The 25,866-nt window shown below is 37.4% G+C and overlaps 1 protein-coding gene across 1 annotated transcript in view; it reads right to left on the bottom strand.

Annotated features, from left to right (window-relative positions):
* The window catches only part of GRHL2 (grainyhead like transcription factor 2), a 213,445-nt gene that overhangs the window by 79,732 nt on the left and 107,847 nt on the right, over positions 1-25,866 (bottom strand). Inside the window, exon 9 of the mRNA XM_053715256.1 lies at positions 14-172. Coding sequence (XP_053571231.1) covers positions 14-172 — 159 coding nt within the window. The remainder of the gene's footprint in view (positions 1-13; positions 173-25,866) is intronic.

Raw genomic sequence — 25,866 nt, 5'->3', positions numbered from 1 at the left:
TATATAAAAGTACCTTATCACAGAAGACCTTTATCTGGCAGTACGCCCTGTGGATTGGCTTGTTGCTTCTGTTATTATAGCTATATGTATCAATCTGAATCATAAGTGGAAGTCCTTTCACTCCTTTCTGTGATGAGAAATCTGTGCTGAGACAATTCACTGTGATGAAGATCTAAGAAATAACAATAACAAATAGTTATATAATTATCATACAATAGAATATAATTTGCTTTATTTCATGTGATTAAAAGAAAAAATAATATTTTTAAGTTTAGCACCAAACACTTTAGCTTTTATGGATAATACCTAAAGAGCACTCTATATGGATTTTGCATTTCTTTCCTCTCTCAAATGATAGGATTGTGTGCTCTATTTAATCTAAATATCCTAATAAATTGTCTCTTAGACAGTATGTTGGTAACCCAGGGTAGCACTGCATATCATAATGTGCCAATAATATTTTTTGCATGCCACCTTTGCCAAGTGTGGCAAGGTTTGCTGCCATGGCTAGTCTACCAATCTAATAATTAATATAAGCTGATAAAGAAAACATTTACCATTTACCATTGATGTGAATGTATTTGAGGGTAGTGAAAGTTCCCCATTGTTTATGGATTAGCCATTTTAGTATGTATCTGGAAGGGCTCCAGAATTATTTATGTCAGCAACAAATATATTATTTACTTTCTATAGTTGTTTTTTTTTTTTAAAGGAGGCAATATTAAAGGTACTAAACATTGTTCAGGGTATCCACTGGTGTCCACAGGACATTACCAAGTATTTTTGTTTTATTTTTTATTTCCACATATGACCAAGTCTTCTCTTTGCGCAGCCACTGATCCCTGATAATAATTGTAAATAATTACAGACGGGATCACTTACTTTTGTATAATTAAATGGTATACAAATGCCTCTTTCTGATGGATTATGTGCTGTATCTGTTTACAGAACTGAGCAAATGACCACTGTAATGGGAATAACGAAGGAAGGAGACAAAAAAGATGGAATCTGGTAATACGTCATTGTGTTTTGTCCTGGGCTTTGGCTCATATGTTTTTAGAGCAAAGAAAAAAATAGAGAAGAAAATAAAAAAGCAGAGTACAAAGTGATGGCAAAATACAGAATGAGGATATGAACTCCCATCATTTTGTTCACTAACCTGCTGAGAATATCTATAAGTTAGCATAGAATTTTGAACTATATAAAATGATAAATATGATTTCCAAGGCAGGAAAGAAAAAACATTTAATTTTATATACTTTTCCCTTTGATTTCAGAAGTGTTCACCAATAAAAGGCATTGATTAATCATGCAAAATTATTATTTTTCCAAATAGTAAACAAATTCTAATACAGAATTTACTTGGTCCCAAGCGGGAAGTTGTGTTTTTGTGATGATGTGTGAGAAAGAGCTAAATATGAAATCTCACAAAATTACACATAGAAGTATCTCTGTGGTCTTGTATGGTCAGAAAGCACATTGAAAATAGCAGTTTCTGTAAAACAGGGGCAGAACTACCATTGGTGCAGTAAATGCAGTGGCACCAGGGCCCAGGTCCTTGGGGGCCCAAAGCAGCTAGTCTATACATAGGGCATGTGCAGAATGTATACAATTTTAATGCAGGGGAGCCTTGTTATGAGGGCAGGTTGCAGATCTTTCTATCTATTATTGCATTGATTTCTACTGAGTAACCTTTGGGGGTCCCCCAAACTAAGAATTGCACGGGGCCCTCTTTTGAGTAGGTACGCTACCGGGTGGCATTACCACCATATGTGCAAATGGGTGCCTTATTCTTTATGAAATAAGTTGTTGTACAATGTAAATATTTATTTGACCTTAAAATTTTAATTGTAGAGTACAGTATACTAAAAACAATTATTGTATTGTTTAGCGTTGTGAATGCAGTGTGACTATTTGCATTCAAATTAATCTAAAATATTGTACTTTGTTTCATCAAATAAATATGTTAACAAGTACTGTAAATAAAAAAAAATTAATTGTTCAATAATTATTTTTAATTTAATATTATTTAACTTTTCAAGATAAGATTTTAAGATTTTTTTTTTTTTTAAGATTTTTTTTCACAAATAAAGTTTTAGGTATTGTCTGCAGCTGCTTTTGTGCTGCAAACGGCAGAGATGAGTAGCAGCAAGAGAGACCGTATCTTGTAGACTTGTGCTGCGCCAAAAAAATTGTAACAAAATAAATGCACAGCTCTAGTATGTTGTGCCCTTATTGCTTTGTACTGCTGGCAAACTACAGTATTCCCAACTCAAATTGAAGCAACAGTTACAAAATAGAAAGTTTAACATGGAATCTCATAAAAAAACACAATTTCTTTCAGAAAAAGAACAAAAAACAAAAATGAGGCTACAGCCAAAGTGAGTTCTTGAGTTGTTTATTTGTAAATCACATATTTTGAAATTTGTCAATTCAAATTTGTGGAAATTGTTAAATAAATTATACAGGTACGTACACAAAACCTTCTATTTTACTTCTTTCCCAACAAAGCCTAAAATATGTACTATCTATAGTATTCTATACCTATAGAGAAAAAGCTTACAGATCCCTGAGCTAATGTATTGATGTATTGTTATATATATATATATATATATATATGGGTTTTGTTTAGAGGACTAACTGGGTTTTGTTTAGAGGATATCAGGAAAAAACTGGAAAATATTAAGGTAAATAAAACTCCAGGCCCAGATGGAATACACCCAAGGGTGTTAAGGGAACTTAGCACTGTTATAGACAAACCTTTACTCTTAATTTTTCAAGACTCATTATCCTCAGGCATGGTACCCCAGGATTGGCGTAAAGCTGATGTGGTGCCACTCTTCAAAAAGGGAAGCAGGGATGATCCAGGAAGCTATAGACCAGTTAGTCTGACATCAATAGTGGGGAAGATATTTGAAGGGATTATAAGGGATTATATTGATGAGCATATTCGTGTAAACAAGATTATGAGTTCTAATCAGCATGGCTTTAGGAGAAATAGATCATGTCAAACTAATCTAATTAGATTCTACGAGGAAGTAAGTAAAACTATAGATAAAGGGGAATCAGTTGATGTGATATACTTAGATTTTGCAAAGGCATTTGATACAGTGCCACATGAGAGATTAATGCACAAAATTAAGGGACTGGGAATAGCTGAAAATGTTAGCTCATGGATAAATAACTGGTTAAAAGATAGGGAGCAACGAGTAGTAGTAAATGGATCATACTCAGATTGGACAAAGGTAATCAGTGGCGTCCCCCAGGGATCAGTACTGGGCCCTGTTCTTTTTAATATTTTTATAAATGACTTGGAGCAAGGATTAAATAGCGACATCTCTATTTTTGCAGATGATACTAAGTTAAGTAAGGTCATAAGGTCAGAGCAGGACGAACTCTCTTTACAAAGGGATTTGCTAAAATTAGAACTATGGGCAAGTGAATGGAAAATGAGATTTAATATGGAAAAATGCAAGGTTCTACATTTTGGAAGTAAAAATAAGCAGGCTACGTATTTTTTAAATGGGACAAGACTTAGCCAAACACAGGAGGAAAGGGATTTGGGAGTAGTAATAGATAACAAGCTAAAGATGGGTGCACAATGCAGGGCAGCGGCTTCAAAGGCTAATAAGATACTAGCATGTATTAAAAGAGGCATTGATTCAAGGGAGGGAAGCATAATTCTGTCATTATATAAAGCCCTGGTAAGACCTCACCTTGAGTTTAGAGTGCAGTTCTGGGGACCAATTGCTAAAAAAGATATTGCAGAACTAGAAAAAGTTCAGAGAAGGGCCACAAAGCTAATAAGGGGATTGGAGAAATTAACCTATGAGGAGAGGCTAGCCAAACTGGGTCTGTTTTCTTTAGAAAAAAGGCGCTTGAGAGGTGACATGATTACTTTATATAAATATATTCAAGGCTCATATACAGAGATGGCAGAAGCTCTGTTTATTCCAAGAAAATTGTTTCTGACAAGAGGTCATAATTTAAGGTTGGAGGAAAGGAGATTTAATCTCCTGCAACGGAAACGTTTTTTCACTGTAAGAGCAATAAAATTGTGGAACTCATTACCAAAGGAGGTAGTGAATGCCAATACCATAGATACATTTAAAAATAGTCTGGATAAATTTCTGTATATAAACAAAATTCATGGATATGATTGCTAGTATTAAATGGGTCACATTTTAATGGGGTTATTTAAGCTTAACTGGAACTTTTTGTAAGTATTTTAGATTTGTATAGGTTGAACTCGATGGACTTCAGTCTTTTTTCAACCTTATCTACTATGTTGTTGTTTTTATACTGTTGTTTTTACTGTTGTGCATGGGCCATGACTGAGACCAATCAAATGTCAGTAACACAAAAAATAAATACTTTAGACCCAGCACCAATAAATTGAGCATACCACAATAAAAATGTAATTCACTTTTATTTTGAGTGACTCCTTGACTGAGCCCTGAAACGCACATCGGAGTACTGATGACACTGAGTTTCTATTTTTGGAATATTCTAAGGCTGCTGCTAGATACCGTGCTCTAGGTGCACTAACTGAGGCTTTTTGTAACCTGGATTCTTATTTGACATTGATCCCTGTAAAACTTTTAAGGAGTCCTCTGCAAATAGAGAGAGCTAAATGACTTTTGTTACTCATTAAATGGGATTGTTATTTTCTGGCTGAATTGAACAGGTGGCCAGTAATTGGTTGCTATTGCAGATGATAAGAACACAATATACATACTTTATTTTATATTGTGCCATCTTGATCTATGATTGGAACTAATTGAAGCTATTGACTTTTTTGATGAGTCCAAGTATAAGAATAAGACTCAGCATTTGCTACAATTTGAGGACATTGTAATGGATTCAAGATAATATCTATTTATATATGTATATGCGGCTACTTGGTGATAAGGTTTGCTGTTTTTTTAAAAACAATATATATATATTTTTCATTTTATTTTTTATTGGTTTGCTCATGTCGTGTTTTTACATTTTCTTTTTTTACACTCTACTCGCACGCAAACCCAATCACATATTCTCAAATGTACTAACCTGACATAAAATATGAATATTTTACATTCCAATGTTCTTCACATCGAAGAATGTGTTCTATTTATGATATATATATATATATATATATATATATATATATATATATATATATATATATATATATATATATATGATTTTTTATCTATAAATATGTTTATAAATACATAGAACATATTCCCTTATGTGAGGAACATTGGAATGTGAAATATTTACAGTTAATACACAACATAACACTTTATTAAATGAGAATATTGCATGAATATATTTTTACATGTTTTCATCTACTTAAAGGGAAACTGTACCCAAATTTTTTCTTTTGTGATTCAGATTGAGTATGACATTTTAAGCAACTTTCTAAATTTACTCCTATTATCAAATTTTCTTCATTCTCTTGGTATCTTTATTTGAAATGCACAAATGTAAATTTAGATGCCGGCCCATTTTTGGTGAACAACCTGGGTTGTCCTTGCTGATTGGTGGATAAATTCATCCACCAATAAAAAAGTGCTGTCCAGAGTATTGAAACCAATAAAAGCTTAGATGCCTTCTTTTTCAAATAAAGATAGCAAGAGAATGAAGAAAAATTGATAATAGGAGCAAATTAGAAAGTTGCTTAAAATTGCATGCTCTTTCTGAATTACAAAAGAAAAAATTTGGGTTCAGTGTCCCTTTAACTGCACAGGGCTCCAATGCACTAAATATATGTATTTATATGTGTGTACATATGTATTTATGTTTTTATATGTGTATATAAGGCTGTAAATACACATATAAATTCATATTTACACAAATTAAACACACATATATATATATATATATATATATATATATATATATATATATATATATATATATACACACACACATACATACATAATTTTACATGTATATGTATATGTATGTATGCCAATGTTAAAACCTGAGATGTTTGAGCCTTTATAACTTTTGTGTGCAAATTTTTTCTAGAATAATTTTAATTAAATAGCTTTATTATGAGTGTAAGTGTACTTTGTAATGTATTTTTGATGTTTTGTGACACTATTTTGTTTTACGAAACAGTTAACCAGATCTCTGAGGATTCGGTAACCATTCTAGCGTAAATCACGATTGCGTTTTAGTGATCACGCTTACTTTCAACTTTTAATATGAGTGGAAAACCCGACGTGCACAAACAGCCGCAATAAACCACTTAGCGCTCGCCTTTCAATAGTGCAAGATGTCACAACCTTAGATGCAAATCATTTAAAGTGTAAGACAAAAAAATTATCTACACAACACTGAGAATGAAAATGAAATTGAGCATTCAGTATTACTACAACTAGTACAAAATTATTTTAGGCCTTTGTGGTAATATAATTTAAAAGATATCCAAATGCTAGCTCCTTTTCTTTAAAAAAAAAACCCAACCCAAAACAAAACATAAAATAAAAGCCCTCGTTTTGTATGTTGAAACTAATTTAGCCTTCAAACTCTCCTCTCTGAATAAAAAACAACACAAAGTGTGACGGCATCTAGGACTGTTTTTTTTATATATGTAAGTGCTACTTTATAGGCACTTAAGCCTATTTAGCGTCTATAAAAGCCTCATAAGAGGTAAGACATTTGTTTTACAATAAAGCCAATGTCTCTGGAAAGTGTTTACATTCCTTTATAGAAGCTGTTAATGTGCACCACACCCTGGTAGCTAAATGTAAAATGCCTATTCTCTATAGAGTCAGCGCTAACAACATGCACTTTGTTACTCTCACAAAACTTTATTACAATATAGTTTAAGGCTCTCTACAGCTATGTTACTTACAGTTTATGCTACAAGTTGCAAACACCTTTGAATGATTAGATGTCAATGGATCGCATACATGTTTGATATCTTGCTTATTAAGAGTTAGGGGGAGCTATATTTTACTCAAAGAATAATGTACAAACTGGTATTACAAGTGGATATACATGGCCGAAGCTTTTTTTGCGTGCAGTGTATGTTTAATGGATAGCACAGAAATGCTATTAGTGAGCTTATTGTGCATGAATTACAAGTGATGAGTTAAGTGTTATGCTCAAGTGCTAACCAAAATACCGCTGTAAAATGTTGCTTTTCTTAAGACCAAAACTAAACCATTATTAATAATAGTATAGCTCAGAACTTCTTGAAGAATTTCACACTATCACACCATTGGCTTAGTGCACCCTCAGTTTACTGGCCGAGTGATATCTGACATGTGTCATGCATGTTGCTAGGCAATATGACGTAGGTGTCCTCACCAGATACTCCCGATGCCCTTATACGGCCTATTTATTCTCTGCCTGCCTAAACTGCTTAACCTCTGCCTACCTGAACTCCTTAACCTCTGCCTGCCAGCTCTGCCTGCTGGAGTAATCCCTTAACCTCTGCCTGCCAGATCTGTCTTCTGGAGTAACCACTTAACTGCCTGTGAGTATTTCTGCCTGCCTAAACTACTTAACCTCTGCCTACCTGAATTCCTTAACCTCTGGCTACCTAAATTCCTTAACCTCTGCCTGCCAGACCTGTCTTCTGAAGTAATCCCTTAACCTCTGCCTGCCAGGTCTGTCTGCTGGAGTAACCTATTAACTGCCTGTGAGTATGTCTGCTTGCCTAAACTGAACTCCTTAAACTCTGCCTGTCAGACCTCCTTTCTGTAATAACCCCTTTACTGTCTGTGAATACAAATATTGTCTGCATGAACTCTCTATCTCAGGCCAACTTAGTTACAGACCCCTGCCTGCCAGATCTGTTTGCTGGTTTACCATCTTTCCCAGAACTGCCTTTGAAGTTGTCTCTGGGGGTCACTTCCTGGAATATATTCAGTGTGCTAGAGTGTGATATTTACTTCACTCTAGCCTTTGGGTCTACTTTGGGACTGATTTCAATCTGACAAGATTAATTTTATCTGACATGCAATTTCATGATATTTTGAGCAGACTTATTGGGCCTATGGTTCTTATCAGCTGTAAAAATCTATGTCTCTATGTTAGCACCATATACTATTGCTCGGGCAATAAAAAATAACTTTGGCCTTATAAGCGACTGCACTCTAACCATAGCACAATATCGCTAACATTTTTTCATGCCACTTGTAATCTAGGCCTAAATGTACTTAAATTAAGAATGTTTTCCTTCTCCATATGTGTAGGGTTGCTGGCTGTCTAGTATTAAACTGGACAGTGCAGTTGTTTTATTGTCTTCCCAGTCAGATTGGGTTTGATCTTGGGGCCCAGTATGGCAATATAATTGACAACGGGCTAAATTACAAGTGGAGCACTAACTGTTGCAGACAAATGATAAGGGTAATATCGCAACTCTTTGCACTTTGGAAGTAGAGTGCGCATAATGAGTTTAAAGTAAATGCATTCACTTGACCGTAATTGAATTTAATGCGTGTTGGGATAGCGTGACTTCAGAGCTCTGTTTAACTGTTATACAAGACAAAAAAATGGAACAAAACCTATCAAAATACATTCAACAGTACAGTTACACTGTTTGCTAAAAATTATTTTGAAAAAAATTGCATTGAAAAGTTGCAAGGGCTTTAACATAGAGATAAATACATATACAAGTCTACATATACAGTATCTCACAAAAGTGAGTACACCCCTCACATTTTTGTAAATATTTTATTATATCTTTTCATGTGACAACACATTGCTGCAGAGGTTGAAGGGGTGGGGGGGTCAGCCTGTCAGTGCTCAGACCATATGCTGCACACTGCATCAAATTGGTCTGCATGGTTGTCGTCCCAGAAGGAAGCCTCTTCTAAAGATGATACACAAGAAAGCCCACAAACAGTTTGCTAAAGACAAGCAGACTAAGGACATAAATTACTGGAACTATGTCCTGTGGTCCGATGAGACCAAGATAAACTTATTTGGTTTAGATGGTGTCAAGCGTGTGTGGCGGCAACCAAGTGAGGAGTACAAAGACAAGTTTGTCTTGCCTACAGTTAAGTATGGTGGTGGGAGTGTCATGGTCTGGGCCTGCATAAGTGCTGCCAGCACTGGGGAGCTACAGTTCATTGACGTAATGCTCATGGGATATTCCACTATCAGATCAAACTTGGCCAGTAGTCTTCTTATCCCGGCGTCAAGTGGAATGATAGGAAATATCCCAGAGCAGAGGGAGAGTTTGTAAAATGAGGTAAGCAGTACATACAGCAGGCAGGGCAGTACTCAATGGCAACAGGAAGGTAATCCAGAAGTATGACAGTTCAGGGGTAAACCAATAGAAGGACCGACAACAGGCAGGATCCAGCAACAAAAGGATATCCAGCAGTACAACAGTTCAGGGGTAAACCAATAGAAGGACTGGGAACAGGCAGGAGTCAGCAATAAAAGGATATCCAGCAGTATAGCAGTTCAGGGGTAAACCAATAGAATGGTCAGACGCAGAGTTCAGCAACAAAGTAGCAATCCAGTAGTTCAGGGGTTAAGGCAAGCAGAGTAGGCAAACATGCAGAGTTCAGTATCATTATAGCAATCCAGTAGTTCAGGAGTTAAGGCAAGAAGAGTAGTCAAACAAGCAGAATTCAGTATCATTATAGCAATCCAGTAGTTCAGGGGTTAAGGCAAGCAGAGTAGTCACACAAGCAGAGTTCAGTATCAGTATAGCAATCCAATAGTTCAGGGGTTAAGGCAAGCAGAGTAGTCAAACAGGCAGAGTTCGTCAACAGAGTATCAATATAGCATTCCAGTAAACAGATATACAGAACCAAGGAGAACACAAAGTAACACCTATACTTGGGTACAGGTGAAAGAGACTAAGGCACTTACATAGGGAAAACAGGGCGGGTGGTGCTGACAGAGCCCCCTTCTCAAAGGGTACCTCCAGGACCCTACATAGGCTTGGTGGGATGTGCAGCAGGAAATTTGGAGACCAAAGAATGAGCATGCACATCACAGGCAGGAACCCAGGAACGATCTGCCACAGAGTAACCCTTCCAGTGTACGAGGTACTGTAGTTGTCTGTGCCTGTTTCTGGAGTCCAGGATCTTAGCAACCTCATACTCAGGGTCACCATGAATCAGGAGCGGAGGAGGAGGAGGAGGTTGGAGCTGAGTATATCTGTTCTTGATGTAAGGCTTGAGTAATGAGATGTGGAAGACTGGGTGTATGTGCAGGGTTCTGGGTAAGGCCACTTTGTAGGCAACAGGAGACAGTCTTTTAAGGAGCTTGTAGGGGCTGATAAACCTAGGCCCTAATTTGTGACTGGGTTGACGTAGATGTATATGTCGAGTAGAGACCCAAACACGTTCACCTACCGAAAAGGCACGCACAGAAGCTCTATGATGATCAGCAAACCTCTTCTATCTGAACGTAACTGAGAGCAAATATGTTGCCAATGAGTAGTGAAGTTAGAAACATGTCAGTCTGCAGCAGGAACCCCTGTGGACTGAGCAGAAAGAGGAAAGACAAGAGGTTGGTAACTCGCTGCGGCTTGAAATGTAGAACATCATAGAGAAGAGTGCCAATGAGTGTTCTTTGCCAGTTCAGCTAGGGGAAACAATTCAGACCAGTTGGTATGGACAGCATTAACAAAAGTTCTGAGATAGGCTTCAAGATCTTGATTCACTCTCTCAGTCAGCCCATTAGTCTGAGGATGGTAGCCGGACGACAAGGAAACGGTTGTTCCAATCAACTTGCAAAAGGCTCTCCAAAATGTAGAGATGAATTGTGGACCTCTGTTGGAAACAATATTAATGGGAATGCCATGAAGTTGTACCACATGTAACAGAAAAAGAGACGATAACTCTTGGGCAGATGGCAGTTTCTTATGGGTACAAAATGAGCCAGTCTGGAAAATCGATCCACCACAACCCAGATAACCATATGATGGTCAGAAGGATGGAGGTCCACAATGAAATCCATTGTTATGTGTGTCCAAGGTTGTTTGGGAATGGACAATGGTTGGAGTAAGCCAGGAGGCAAGGATTGGGGAGTCTCATTGGCAGCACAAGTCGTGCAAGCTTTCACATAATCCTGAGCGTCGTTCTTCATGGTAGGTCACCATACATGCTTGGAAAGAAGCTTAAAAGTTCTTGTTAAACCAGGATGTCCTGAAAGTTTATGATCATAAGCCCAGGATAGCACAGGGATGCATAAGTTCAGAGGTACAAAGAAGATATCAGGAGCCATGGGGGATTCAGGAGGCTTTCTAGACTGGGCACGTTGCAGTCTTTGAAGAAGAGAAGTGCTTAGTTGAGCAACCACACAGGAGGGGGGTATAATGTGTTCAATAGGAGCTTCAGAGGAAGCACTAGAGTGAGGAAACTGACAGGAAAGGGTGTCAGCCTTTTTTTTCTTGGTCCCAGGAAGATAAGGGACCACAAACTTAAAACGGGAAAAGAACAAGGCTCACCTGGCCTGTCGAGAATTGAGTCTATGAGCAGTCTCAAGGTACATCAGATTCTTGTGGTCAGTGAGAATCTGAATGGGATTGGCAGTACCCTCTAGCCAATGACATCATTCAGTCAGAGCCATCTTAATAGCTAAGAGTTCCCAATTACCTACATCATATTTCTTCTCTGCAGGAGTAAAGCACTTGGAGAAAAAGTGTACAGTGTGCAACTTGAAGCATAAAGGATCCCTTTGGGTAAGGACTGCTCCAGCTCCAATCTCAGAGGCGTCAACTTCTAAAGTGAACTGCAGGTCAGGATCAGGATGGCAGAGCACAGGAGCAGAACAAAAGTCCTTTTTCAGGTGAGAGAAGACATCCATGACTTCAGGAGGCCAATTTTTGCAGTCTCTGTTCTGTTTAGTTAACTCAGTGAGGGGAGCAACTATTTGGGAGAAGTTTTTTTATAAACTTGCGGTAATAATTAGAGAACCCCAAGAATCTCTGTAGTTCCTTTAATGAGGTGGTTGAGGTCATTTCAGGACTGTGGTGAGCTTAGAAAGATTTATGGCAAAACCCTCCTTCGAAATAACATAGCCAAGGAACTGGATCTGAACTTGGTCAAATTCACATTTCTCCAGTTTGACTACCAGGGAATTGTCTCTGAGGCAAACAAGTAACTGTCTCACATGTTCATGATGCTCCTCAAGGGTGGAGAAGAAAATAAGGATGTCATCCTGATAGACGATGACAGTGCGATTGAGGAGGTCACGGAAGACATAATTGACAAAGGCCTGGAAGACAGCAGGGGTATTACACAGCCCAAAAGGCATTATGAGGTATTTGTAATGCCCTGATCTTGTGTTGAAGGCAGTCTACCATTCATGCCCTGGGAATATATGAACAAGATTGTATGCCCCACGTAGATCCAACTTAGTGAAGTAGCAAGCATTCTGAAGCGAATCATAAAGTTCAGTGATTAATAGAATAGGATAGCAATTCTTGATAGTGATGTTAAGAGCTCTGTAGTCGATAAAGGGTCTGAGCCCACCATCCTTCTTACTGACAAAAAAGAAGCCAGCCCCGGCAGGAGAAGAGAAAGGGTGAATAAAACCTTTAGCTATGTTCTCTTGAATATACTCCTCCATTGCCTTGGTTTCAGCTTTGGAGAGTGAATAAGTCCTCCCTATAGGCAGTGGGACTCCAGGAAAGAGGTCAATCTTGCAGTCATAAGGACGGTGGGGTGGCAGAACATCAGCTGCTTTCTTTTCAAACACATCAGTAAAATCCACATAAAATTGAGGGAAGGCTTGAAGGGGTCTGTAGGCTAGCAATGGGGATGTGGCATAATGGAGTAACTTTAGTCAGACAGGAGTGAAAGCAAGATGTACCCCAGGAGGCCAACTGTCCCTCAGTCCAGTCGAACTGTGGATTGTGTATACGGAGCCAAGAAAGATGAAGGGTTACTGGTTGTGCTGGAGAATAAATGACATTGAACTGCAATGAGTATGAAGGACTCCCACAGTCATGGTTAGGGCTGCTGATTCAAAATGGATTAAACCTGATCCAAGGGGAGTGCCATCCAGAGCAGTTATTTTAACAAATGTTTTTTTCTGCAGAAGAGGTAACCCTGCCTGAATTATGAAACGGTGATCCAGAAAATTTCCAGATGCCCCTGAACCAATAAAGGTCTGAGTGTGGACATAATTCTGAAGAAAAGAGAGGGTAACAGGTACCATGATTCGAGAAGAGTGAGGGGATTTAGTAGTGACCATGCTTAGAGGTACCCCAGTTTTATCCACTAAGCATTGGCTTTTCCTGGCAGGATATCACAGTTCTTTAGCTGGTGTGAGTTAGAACCACAGTAAAAACACAGTCTCAATCTCCTTTTTCTCTGTCTTTCAGATTCTGTTGGTTTGAGGTAGTAGAGATCCGTGGGTTCCTCTACTGAGGTAACTGACGGTCCTGAAGGGGTAGAGGATGGTCTAGAGACCGGACGAGTAGCAGGATGAGAGGGAAGGATTCTACAAGTTCAGTCTCTCTCAGCTTGTCTCTCCTGAAAGCGAGAATTCCGACTAATACAAAGTGCAATGAATACATCCAGGGAAGCAGGGACATTATGATAGGTAAGCTCGTCCTTGATGCGTTCATGCAAACCTCTCCTAAAGGCCGCCTTGAGAGCACTGCCATCCTAACTGGTTTTGAGTGCCAAAGTGCGAAACTTGATGGCGTATTGTGCCACAGTTCTATTACCCTGGTGGAGATCCAAGAGATAGTACTCTGCAGCAGCAGCACCGCTGGAGGTCCCAAATACAGAAGATAATGCAGAAGTGAAGGCATCAGCATCGTTCAGGAGTTGAGCGCTCTGTTCCAAAAGAGGAGAGACCCAGGCTAGGACCTTATCTTTCAGTAAGGAAATTATAAAAATGACCTTTGACTGATGAGACTGGAAGCTGTGAAAGTGCAGTCTGCACTGGGTGAGGAAACCCCTACAGTCAGTGGTACCATCATACTTGTCAGGTAATGGTATCAGGGGTATACTCCCAGATGCAGGGGAAGAAGCTGCAGCACTAACAGTGGGTACTGGCTGTGTAACAACAGGAGCAGTGTTCTTTTCTGCAACCAGTGAGGAGAGCAAAGTGGTAATAGCCTGTAGTTTTGAATCCACACTCTGCAAACGTGTGGTGTGTGTTCACAGCATCAGACCCTGGCGAGTAACTGCATTTGCTACCTCATTTGGGTCCATGGCCCAAGTATAATGTATTGCTTGTGGGATATTCAACTATCAGACCAAGCTTGGCCAGTAGTCTTCTTATCCCGGCATCAAGTGGAGTGTTAGGAAATATTCCAGGGCAGAGAGAGAGTTTGTAAAATGAGGTAAGCAGTACTCACAGCAGGCATAGCAGTACTCAGCGGCAACAGGAAGGTAAGCCAGAAGTATGACAGTTCAGGGGTAAAACAATAGAAAGACCGGGAACAGGCAGGAGTCAGCAACAAAAGGATATCCAGCAGTATAGCAGTTCAGGTGTAAACCAACAGAATGGTCAGACTGGCAGAGTTCAGCAACAAAGTAGCAATCCAGTAGTTCATGGGTTAAGGCAAGCAGAGTAGTCAAACATGCAGAGTTCAGTATCAGTGTAGCAATCCAGTAGTTCAGGGGTTAAGGTAAGCAGAGTAGTCAAACAGGCATATTTCATCAACAGAGTATCAATATAGCAATCCAGTAAACAGAAATACAGCACCCAGGATAACACGAAGTAACACCTATACTTGGGCACAGGTGAGAGAGGCTGAGGCACTTACATAGGGAAGACAGGGTGGGCGGTTATGATGTCATCACCGTGCTGCAGTTACACTGCCACATCCCTAGAAACAGGAGGTCGGCCTGCATCCGTGGCAACAGCCACGGCAGAGCGGAGGAGCAGCATGACAATTGAGGGAACAATGAATGCCAACATGTACTGTGACATACTGAAGCAGAGCATGATCCCCTCCCTTCGGAGACTAGGCCTCAGGGCAGTATTTTAACATGATAACGACCCCAAACACACCTCCAAGATGACCACTGCCTTGCTAAAGAAGCTGAGGGTAAAGGTGATGGACTGGCCAAGCATGTCTCCAGACCTAAACCCTATTGATCATCTGTGGGGCATCCTCAAATAGAATATGGGGGGGCACATGGTCTCTAACATCCGCCAGCTCTGTGATGTTGTCATGGAGGAGTGGAAGAGGACTCCAGTGGCAACCTGTGAAGCTCTAGTGAACTAAATGCCCAAGAGGGTTAAGGCAGTGGTGGAAAATAATGGTGGCCAAACAAAATATTGACACTTTGGGCCCAATTTGGACATTTCCACTTAGGGGTGTAATACCTTTTGTTGCCATCGGTTTAGACAGTAATGGCTGTGCGTTGAGTTATTTTGAGGGGACAGCAAATTTACACTGTTATACAGGCTGTACACTTACTACTTTACATTGTAGCAAAGTTTCACATGAAAAGATATAATAAAATATGTACAAAAATGTGAGTGGTTTACTCACTTTTGTGAGATACTGTATATATATATGTGTGTGTGTGTATGTGTACAGATGTATTTATATGGTTTACTGTATATCTACTGGACATATTTCACATGCCAATGTACTTTGCTTACAGGAAAATTCCCTTTGTATTCTTAAATACAAATTTCTTTATATATCTATATATAACGATATAACTATTCTTATAGATACAGTATATACGTATAGATATGTATTCTACACCAACAGTATCATATGTATATAGAAATATATATGTTAAAATAAAACGTACATTATTTTCTATGTGAAGAACATTGGAATGTAAAATAAGCATTTTGAACATTGTGTTTTGTGATTTAGATTCGGACGGGTTAGCGCACATGAAAATTTTGTAATCTTAAAGGGACATAATACTCATATGCTAAATCACTTGAAACTGATGCAGTATAACTGTAAAAAGCTGACAGGAAAATATCACCTGAGCATCTCTATGTAAAAAAGGAAGATATTTTACCTCACAATTTCCTCAGCCCCTGCAGAGTAAGTTCTGTGTAAAAAGTTATACTCAGCTGCTCCCAGCTGCAGGTAAAAAAATTAAAAAAAATGAAGAAATGAACAGCAGCCAATCAGCATCAGCAGTGCTGAGGTCATGAACTCTTACTGTGATCTCATGAGATTTGACTTAACTCTCATGAGATTTCATAGTAAGCTTCCTTTACCTGATTGGTGAAATAATATGAGAGTGCACAATGCTAGTCCCTTCAGATGTCCCAGGACAAACACACTAAAATGCTGCTTAGAAATCCTTTACAATGGGAGGTGGCTACTGAGGAACTTTTGAGGTAAAATATCTTTCCTTTTTACATAGAGATGTTCAAGTGATATTTTCTAATCAGCTTTTTACAGCTATGCTGCATCACTTTCAAGTGTTTAAACATTTGGGTATTATGGCCCTTTAAGGGAAGTTATTTAAATATTACATATAAAATATTACAAAAAATAAATAAATATAAAACATACTTTAATATAAATATATATATATATATATATATTCTATTGATTATTAACCCCTTAAGGACCGGGCATTTAAGACTAAAACTTCCACAAAAGACCAGAGCATTTTTAGCATTTATGACATCACTCCATATAAACAGAAATAAAGCCTTGTTTTTTTATTTTCCTATAAAAACTATATATATTTTTTTAGTATACAACCCAAAGTATTGATCTAGGCCCATTTTGGTATATTTCTTGCCACCATTTCACTGTCAAATGCGATCAAATAAAACAAATTGTTAACCTTTTCAGAAACATTGGGTTTTCTCACCAAAATTATTTACAAACAGCTTCTGCAATCATGGCACAAATGGTTGTAAAATCTTATCTGGGTTCCCCTTTGTTCAGAAATAGCAGACATATATGGCTTTGCCATTGCTTTTAGGTAATCAGAAGGCCGCTAATTGCAGCTGCGCACAACACTTATTATTCCCAGCAATTAAGGGGTTAATTAGGTAGCTTGTAAGGTTATTTTTAGCTTTAGTGTAGAGATCAGCTACCCACCTGACACTTCCCACCCCCTGATCCCTCGCAAACATTTTTTTTATTATTTATTTATTTTTTATTATTATTATTTTCCTTAGTGTAGGATTACCCACTTACCTTCCCACCTCCCTAATCCCTCCCAAAAATCTCTCTAACCCTACCCCTTTAACTAATCACCACCAACTTAGGTACTGGCAGCTGTCTACCAGTACCCAGATTTCCAAAATTAGTCAATTTCATTTAGTAAAAAAATAAATAAATAAAAAACCACACATTGTTTCTATAGTGTAGCTTCCCCCACCTAATTTACCCCCTCCCAGATCGATTTCACACCCTCTAATCCTACCTCCACTGTATGATCCCCCTCTTCCTCCTCCCCCTCCCTGACACTCTCAGGGTTGTAGCGTAGCAGTCCCACCCGTTCCCGCCCTCGCGCCTCACTCCTTACCCCCCCCCACGTAACCAAAGATCAGCACAACTGCTGCTCGATACAGAGAGGGCCACAGAGTGGCCCTCTCTGCATCTGTACCTCTGCAACTCTATTTCTGCACTGCCCCATTTGTGGGGCATGCAGAAATAGCACAATCTCACTATTTTTAGCTAGATCACAGCAGAAAGAGCCCAGGTCAGCTAAATGACCAGTGTCATACAGGGTACAGTGCTGGTCATTAAGGGGTTAAAAAAATGTAAAAGAATATTAAATTTTGTTACATTTTCTATGTAATATTTTACTTTCAACTTGTAATAAGAATGCAAATTGACATGCGCAAAAAGCTTCTGCCCAGTACTATTTATGCTCCAGCGGGAGTGCTAAATATTGCTCCATTCATAATCTAGCATAAAGGCGGCAGCAAATTAGGTCTGATCTAAGGACCTGTGTGGCTGTATAGCTGATAGAGGGTATCAAATAATCTGGGGTTAAAACTCCCAAGGGCTACTGGCAATGAGGTCTAACTTCAGGTTTCACTTCGGCATACCACTTGGCAGGAGCTGACAGTCCTTGTGGTCTGATCCATATTCAATTGATCCATATCCAATCTTGCGCTCACCTACTGCATTGCCTGGATTACTTGCTGGTTGGCTAGTATTTTTGGAGATAGGTAGCTACTCTATTGCAGATTCTGATTTATGCACAATCTGATTTAATTTAAGAAAGTACAATTTTACAGTCGTAATTACTTGAGACTTGTTTCCAGCAGACATGAACCCATCCAAAATCCTGATTGGTTAAAGCATCATTTATCAAGTAAGCACTGTACTGCTAACTGTCTAAACCCAAAATATTTTCAGCCCATATGGATGGGTACATGTGCTGAAAGTATAATTCGTTTTTTAGAACAAATAGTCCTGTGGACATTCGTTTTATTATTATTATTAGATCAAATATCCACATTCGAAATATTCAATGTAAAATTTGATTTAACAAATAATATTCAGAAGTTCAATAGTTCATATGGTAGGGAATTTTAATAAGTTGATACATAATAGATACAAATATATCAGTTTGAATGTTTCTATTTCGAATATTGCATAATTAAAATATTATATTTAAAGAGAGCATTAGAAATACTATTACATTAAATTAATGTTATAATGTTGTACAAACATTCGAAATTCGAAACAAAATAATAAATGTGGTAAAATTAGTTTCATTTTTTGAATGTTGCAAAACATTCTCTCATCCCTACTTTTTTGTGGTGAGTTAAATGGACTTTAAAGTTATTATTTTCTTTGTTATATCTAAGATGATGTTGCTGTGCTGAAGAAGAAAAAAACGTGTTTTGTTTGTGAGGTGTCTCATTCCCCAGTAAGAATGCTGTGGTAGGGAGCTTTTAACCTTTGGGCCAGGCAACTTCCAGTTAGTTTTAAAACAGTTAAAGGGACACTGAACCCAATTTTTTTATTTCCTAATTCACATAGAGCATGCAATTTTAAGCAACTTTGTAATTTACTCCTATTATCAGGTTTTCCTCATTCTCTTTCTATATTTATTTGAAAAAGAAGGCATCTAAGCTAAGGAGCCAGCAATTTTTGGGTTCAGAACCATAGACAGCACTTGTTTATTGGTGCTGTCCAATCAGCAAGGACAACCCAGGTTGTTCACTAAAAATGGGCTGGCATCTAAACTGCCATTCTTACTTTTCAAATAAACATACCAAGAGAATGCTAAAAATTTGATAAAAGTAGTAAATTAGAAAGTTGATTAAAATTGGGTTCAGTGTCCCTTTAACTTCACCTTTTTTCACACAACTACATATTTTAACATACTTAAACTGCCTGCTCTATAATGGGTTCCAAAGGGACCCAGGTTGCATTTGACAGGAGAGGTACTTGGAATAAGTTGTATTGCCAGCAGACTAGGTGTTTTAAGAAGGCAGAGCAGGGATACAAATGAGACCTGAATATTTGTGCTCATTTCTAGCTAAATTTACATAGATTATTACTTTTTTTTGCTTATTTTTTACCCAGTGGTCACTAAACATGAAAAAGAGGAGGGGCTCCACTACACTATGTTGGTAGCATCAGATCAGAGTCACTCATTTACACTGTAAGTGACTGACACAACAGCGTGTTGCTGCACATAATTAAATAATTTTGAGTTTAACCTACTTTAAATCTAAAAGTCAGTCAGAGTTGTATGAGATTTTTATATATATATATATATATTATGTATGCTTGATCAAGTCACACACTGCAACAAGAGGAGTGAGAAGCACCTGCTGATAGCTGGGTGTATTGTGGTGGTGGTGGTGGGGGGGGTTGTTGAGTAGATGGTGTGGTGGGGCGGGGTGGGTTAGTTGTAATATCATAAAGGTTAGGGAATGCAATTAACAGAGGAAATTTGCTGGATCAGGTCAATCTTAAATTAAGGTTAGTTACAGGGGGTGTTGCAGTAAGGGATATTAGTGATGTGGGGCTTATACAGTACACAACATCTTTTAGTTTTGATCATCTGCTTTAAGATCTCTTAGGGCTGGAGCATATTGGCCAGCCAAACCAAGTAATAACATACTAACAAACTTGCAAACTGCATTACTTTGGACTAGACTTCAGAATAGATAAGTGGGTTAAATACAGATTTTTTAGTAAAGTGCATTCAAAGGAAGTGGCAGTTACTAGTGGTGTACATCTGGGTTCATTGCTGGGGCCTGTTTCATTTAACACATTTACTGTGATATTTGTAGTGAGCTTCATGTTATGTGTCATGATACAATTTTTCATAACAGAGTGTTCCAGAAACTATAGATCAAATGAAGTGTGTTAAACTGGAAGATATGGCAACAATGTTTGCCAAAATGTTTGTAACTATGTTATATATATATATATATATATATATATATATATATATATATATATATATATATATATATATATATATATATATATATATATATATATATATATCTCACGATGTGTAAACTCTTGAGCCTACCTCACTATGCTGTGCGGCCATGAAAAGAAGTTTCAACAAAAGAATACAAAGATAAAGGACATTTTGATAAGAAGTATTTTATTGAAATTGCAAGCTATATCTGAAATGATCACTGGGCCACTTCAGAACTAAGAATCCGTTTTGCAGCATTGAATACACAATACTCCCTATTATTTAACATACAAATGGATATTCTAAACTTTATTAGGAACAATACATTTGAAACACAAAAAGCACATTGCATGGACTTTGGCACTTTTGTTTTTGGTGAATATGCTGTTTGTCACGCAACATTTTATAGATGTTTTCATTAGTCCAGTAGTATCAGATTGCATCTCTAAACAAACCGAGTTGATCAAATTAAAACACACAAAAACAAGTTAGCATCTGTGATGAGTAAACAGTGAAATTCTTGTTTATACAACAAAAAAAATTGCGTACTTTGAAAACTGGGTGGTGTTCTTAGCAACAGAAGAAAATAAACACTTTTTTTTTTTAACAGCTCACATAAAATATTTTAATATACATATAGCACAGATTTGTAAAGTACTATCTTGACTGACAAGTATTTTTATTTACCATAGTTATAAGTGATATAAACCAGGGTGGCCCCAGTAAAACATGGAAGAAAAAGTTTCATGCTGCAAAATAGTTTGACAAGTTTCTTATTTTGGATGGAAGAGAGTTATATGATATGTTCTGCCTAAAATAACTCTTAATTTCTCAAATTCTGCATATCACAGAAACATTTAAATTAAATAGATGTTTAACATAATGTTTCATAAAGCAAATTAATGCATCAAATTTGCTTTTATTTTACAGAAAAATTACAGTCCCATGTAGATTTTATGTTCACATATAACTATTACTTTAGTCATGAGGTATTATTTTCTCTTTTTTGAAACACAAAAGTTTATTACCTCCAGTATTTTCATCTGCTCCCCCCCCCCCCCAATTACAAACACCTATGAATTTAAACTGTATCCTTATTTCCTAAATTTCTCAATTAAGCACTTTATGGTTATGATTGTATATCTAAATTTGTTTTGCTTTTGTAGGGCAAATTGAAACTAAATGTTAAACTATAGATTGTTTGACTGCACAAATTAAAAAAGAATGACTACAAAATGAGACAAATAAAAAAAAAATCTAATTAGTAATTCAAAATTAGATTGATTGTATAATTTCAGTGCTCTGCACCATGAAGCCTCTTGATTCTAAAAATTAAAAATAAAATATATAATACTTAAATTATTCTATAAATATTAAAACAATAAAGTGCAACCATTTGTTAAATTTGCTTAAACCTTATCACTCTTATTTTTGCATAAGCTTTGTGTTTACTATTGAAATTAATTTTGCTATGCATCTTGCCCACTTTGCCAAGGATAAAACATTATTTCAAATCCACTTCACAAACGAATGACTTATTATTAGAATGTTGTGTTGGAGATAAAGTAGCCTAATCAACTTATTTAATTATTGTGACGTTTATTCTTTAATGGGACATTGTACCCAATGGTTCATTTCACCTGCTGGTGTATTTAATGGTTTGCAAACAGCTTTTATTTTGTTATTTAAAATAACTACTTTGCTTGTTGTATCCCTCATCTATACTGATAATATGAGTAAAAAACATTTTCTCTGTAGAAAAGCTATGTAAACCTGACCAAATAGCACTAATTCATCAATCAGTGGGAGTAGGAGAGAGAGAGTTTGTATCTGAAACAGCTGGCTGTGCTCATTCAACCATCTAGCCATAATTAGCATTTCTGTAACTAACACAGATACCATTAGCAGGTTGGCTTTACTTGCAGGCTCAACCTATTGTTATGGACATGTCCAGGTGAACAACAGATGATGCTTTTAATGAGGAAAAAACTAGATATTTAAAATAGAGAACTCATTTGAAAAAAATGAAGGGGAAGACAATTTTTAAGTACAGTGTCCATTTAACATGCTATGGTTTTAATATTTTAATGTCCTTTGGGTCTCTAAAACGTGGTGCTGATCAGACCTGAGCTTTAGTATTAGGAAGCAACTGTACAGGTGTATTCACTATATAATCACAACAAACAAGCCCATTTTTAGTTTTTATGATCGTGTGTGATGAAATGATAAGAAGTAAATTGTAAAGAGGAAAACTCAAACACAACACGCTTAAACTAGTTAAAAGCTGATAGGTAGTGCAGGTTCAATCAAAATCATAAAATCTTTATATGGATAAAGTTCATTGCATCTGGTTTACTATTTGGATCCTAAGTCTATTGAATGTTTTAGTTGTAGCAACAAATCCCAATGACTATAATGTTATAAAAATCTGATATTTCATATGGAACAAGTCTTCATGATCATGAGTTCAATAATGTAGGTGCAGGCACTTTGAAATGTACTCTCATGACTGTGTTTGGAGGTGCATCCCCTTTAAAAACCTGGTCATGAAGGCGCAATCTCATTTTAGAATCTTCTAGGCTGATACAATGTTGCAAAGCAGAGGGTTACGTTTTACAATTCAAGTAATGTTAAAATCTATTATAAAAATATATTAAAGTGATTTTCACAGAAAAATGTAGTCACTATCTTGTTCCAAAATGGAAAAAACCTGCTTTAACAAACAATAAAAATATATATTGTAAAAAACAACACTTGTTGAAAACAGATTACAATAGGTTCCTATCAAAGTCACGATTGTGCAATCCACATTTGAAACCCAATTTTGAAGACGCCAGTTTTGTTAGTGACAATCTCAACATTTTGAGTGTAATTTTCTATCAAATATTAATATGAAAATTTAAAAACACATTTAATGCGTAGATACTGAGGGTTCTGAAGTGACTTTTCTTGCAGATCCCCTTAGATGTACAGAAAATCATGTGATCAACACAAATACATATGTAATGTGTGCCCTCTCCCCTTTATACAGCCTCTACAATAGCGATGAATGGAGCTTCAATTAATCAATACTATGGGGCCCATTTATCAAGCTCCAAATGGTGCTTGTGGGCCCGTGTTTCTAAAGACCGCTGCTCCATAACCCTGTCCACCTGCTCTGATGAGGCGGACAGGAATCACCAGAAATCAACCCGATCGAGTACGTTCGGGTTGAATGACACCTCCCTGCTGGCAGACGATTGGTCGTGAGTCAGCAGGGGGGCGGCGTTGCACCAGCAGCTCTTGTGAGCAGCTGGTGCAATGTTAAATGGGGAGAGCGTATTGCTCTCCGCATTCAGCGAGGTCTTGTGGACCTGATCCGTACTGTCGGATCAGGTCTGCAAGACCTTTGATAAATAGGCCCCTATGTGTGTTATTAAACCTCTAGATTGTCTCCTGTGGTTATTTCAGAGTGTTTAACACCTGTGCAAGAATAACTACTGCAAATGGCTGTTAAATTGTTACAAAAGAAGAGCAAAATGTCCTTTTGATGACTTTCATTTTCATTTAATTTTAAAGCGAAACAAAAACTGAATAGCGCAGGCAACAAATATTTGACAAAACAAATTTCCCTGAATATCCAAAATGAAAATTTTATCTGAAAATAAATTTTCTTTCCTGCAAATCTCTTTTACCCAGTGCCTAAAGGTCTCAAATGTGTCAAAACTGCCCTTGAAAAGGTGTTGAAAAATGACTTGAAAACAGATTGTAAATCAGTGAGAACTTTTTGGCCCCCATAGGAGAAATAGCGCTTTTAGCGAGGATCTGAAAACATGTTTCCAAGTGCAAGAAAGGGCCAGAAATGCCCTATTGTGATCACGTCCAAAGAAAAGTAGCTGTTTCAGCTAGAAAAGGGGTAAATAAAGGTTGCAGCCAATAGATTGTGATTGTTCCGCTAGTTTGCTGCAACTGTTTTACAACTATCAAACTCCATTCACCAATTCCCTTTTTGGAGAAGCCAGGCAGGACTTGTTACTGGACTATACACTGTTAGTTTGTTAGAAATCATTCCATAGTTTTGTTATTTGATGATCCGTTAGGGTTAGCTATGTGGCAGGGTTAGCTATGTAGCAGGATTAGGCATATGAAGTCTGACATATTTATTTCCAATCCTCAGAATAGGAAAACTCTTAATCACAGGAAAAGGGGGACAATATAAAGAATGAAAGTGTATTGAAAAGCTATTGTCCTCAGCTTAATAAAACATTTTAAATTACAATAAGGAGTGTTTATTACCCATTCAATGTAATCTGTTTTATACCAAATGAATGAAGGTGAATTTATTTCTGCTTCTGAGCAAAGCAAAGTATATCAGGCACTTAAAAAGGAGACCGTGACTGATGTCTGCAGCACCTGTCAAAAACGTCCCATATGATGTGATAGCCTGGTGTCTATAGTGTTATATCACAAACAATGCATGCATTACACCTAATGGCCACAACTCAAAATGCAGCTTTATGGAATGACGCATTTATACTTTAAAGTTGTTTTGCACAAAACTACAAATCTTATAAAACACAGAGCCCTGCAGCTGCCATCACATTGTTTTTTATGCAAGTGAAAAAAATCACTTTATATACTTTTTTTGTTTGTGTAAAATATCTCAAATTCTTATAAATAAACCAATATAATTAAGATTTTATGTAACTAATAGAATAAAACTACCACAACTCCCTTTTTTCCTCTTTCTTTTTGACAAAAATAAAGTAGAGATATGGGGGCCGATTTATCAATGTCTGGGTGACATCATATGCCAGACATCACTAATTGCCCACAGCATACGCTGGTGGCATTTAACATTGCACAAGCAGTTCTGGTGAACTGCTTGTGCAATGCTGCTCTGCTAGCAGGGGGTGTCAATCAACGTGATCGTATACGATCAGGCAAATTAATGTCCACAACCTCAGAGGCAGCAGTCTTAAGACCGCTGCTTCTTAACTCCTGCTTCTGGCGAGCTGAAGGCTCGCGCAGAAACAGCTGTATTCAGGGCAATTCAGGCCGTGATAAATCGACCCCATGGTGCTTATGTGAAGGTGCCATGAGGAGGGCTGTCTCATTCTCTAGCAGTGGGTGGTGTATCAGAAAAAGAGGTCTGCCCTGCACCATGCAGCAAAGCTCAGAGGGACAGCCAACCCATCTATTTGAAGCAAAGAGCCCTTTCTTACTGTTCAGCAGTATATTTTTTCAATCAATAAAGGAAAATGCAACACAAAGTCTCATTATTGGGGGCACGGAGTCCTGGATTTGCCACATCCAGCAACTTGTTACATAGAAACAAACTTCAATGGCAGCCTCTTTTTCCTTTAAAATTGGACCATCTGGGTCATCAGCTTCTAAATGACAATGTTTCAGGCCTACGGTAGACCCTTAAAGGGACATTAAACACTAAATACATGCTAGATAGAATGATGCATTCAAAGAAAAGATTAGTCCATGACTAACATGTAGATGTATTTTTTAAAGTTTCATTAGTTGTTTAAAAAGTGACAAAATAAGTGTAAAGTTTTAGTGTCTATAAAACAGTGGGAGCTGCCATGTTGTAACTTGTGTT

Source organism: Bombina bombina, chromosome 5, assembly GCF_027579735.1.
Source record: "Bombina bombina isolate aBomBom1 chromosome 5, aBomBom1.pri, whole genome shotgun sequence".
Lineage (NCBI taxonomy): Eukaryota > Metazoa > Chordata > Amphibia > Anura > Bombinatoridae > Bombina > Bombina bombina.
Note: the sequence above shows the minus strand (reverse complement) of the source record. Positions and strands in the feature narration are given on the sequence as shown.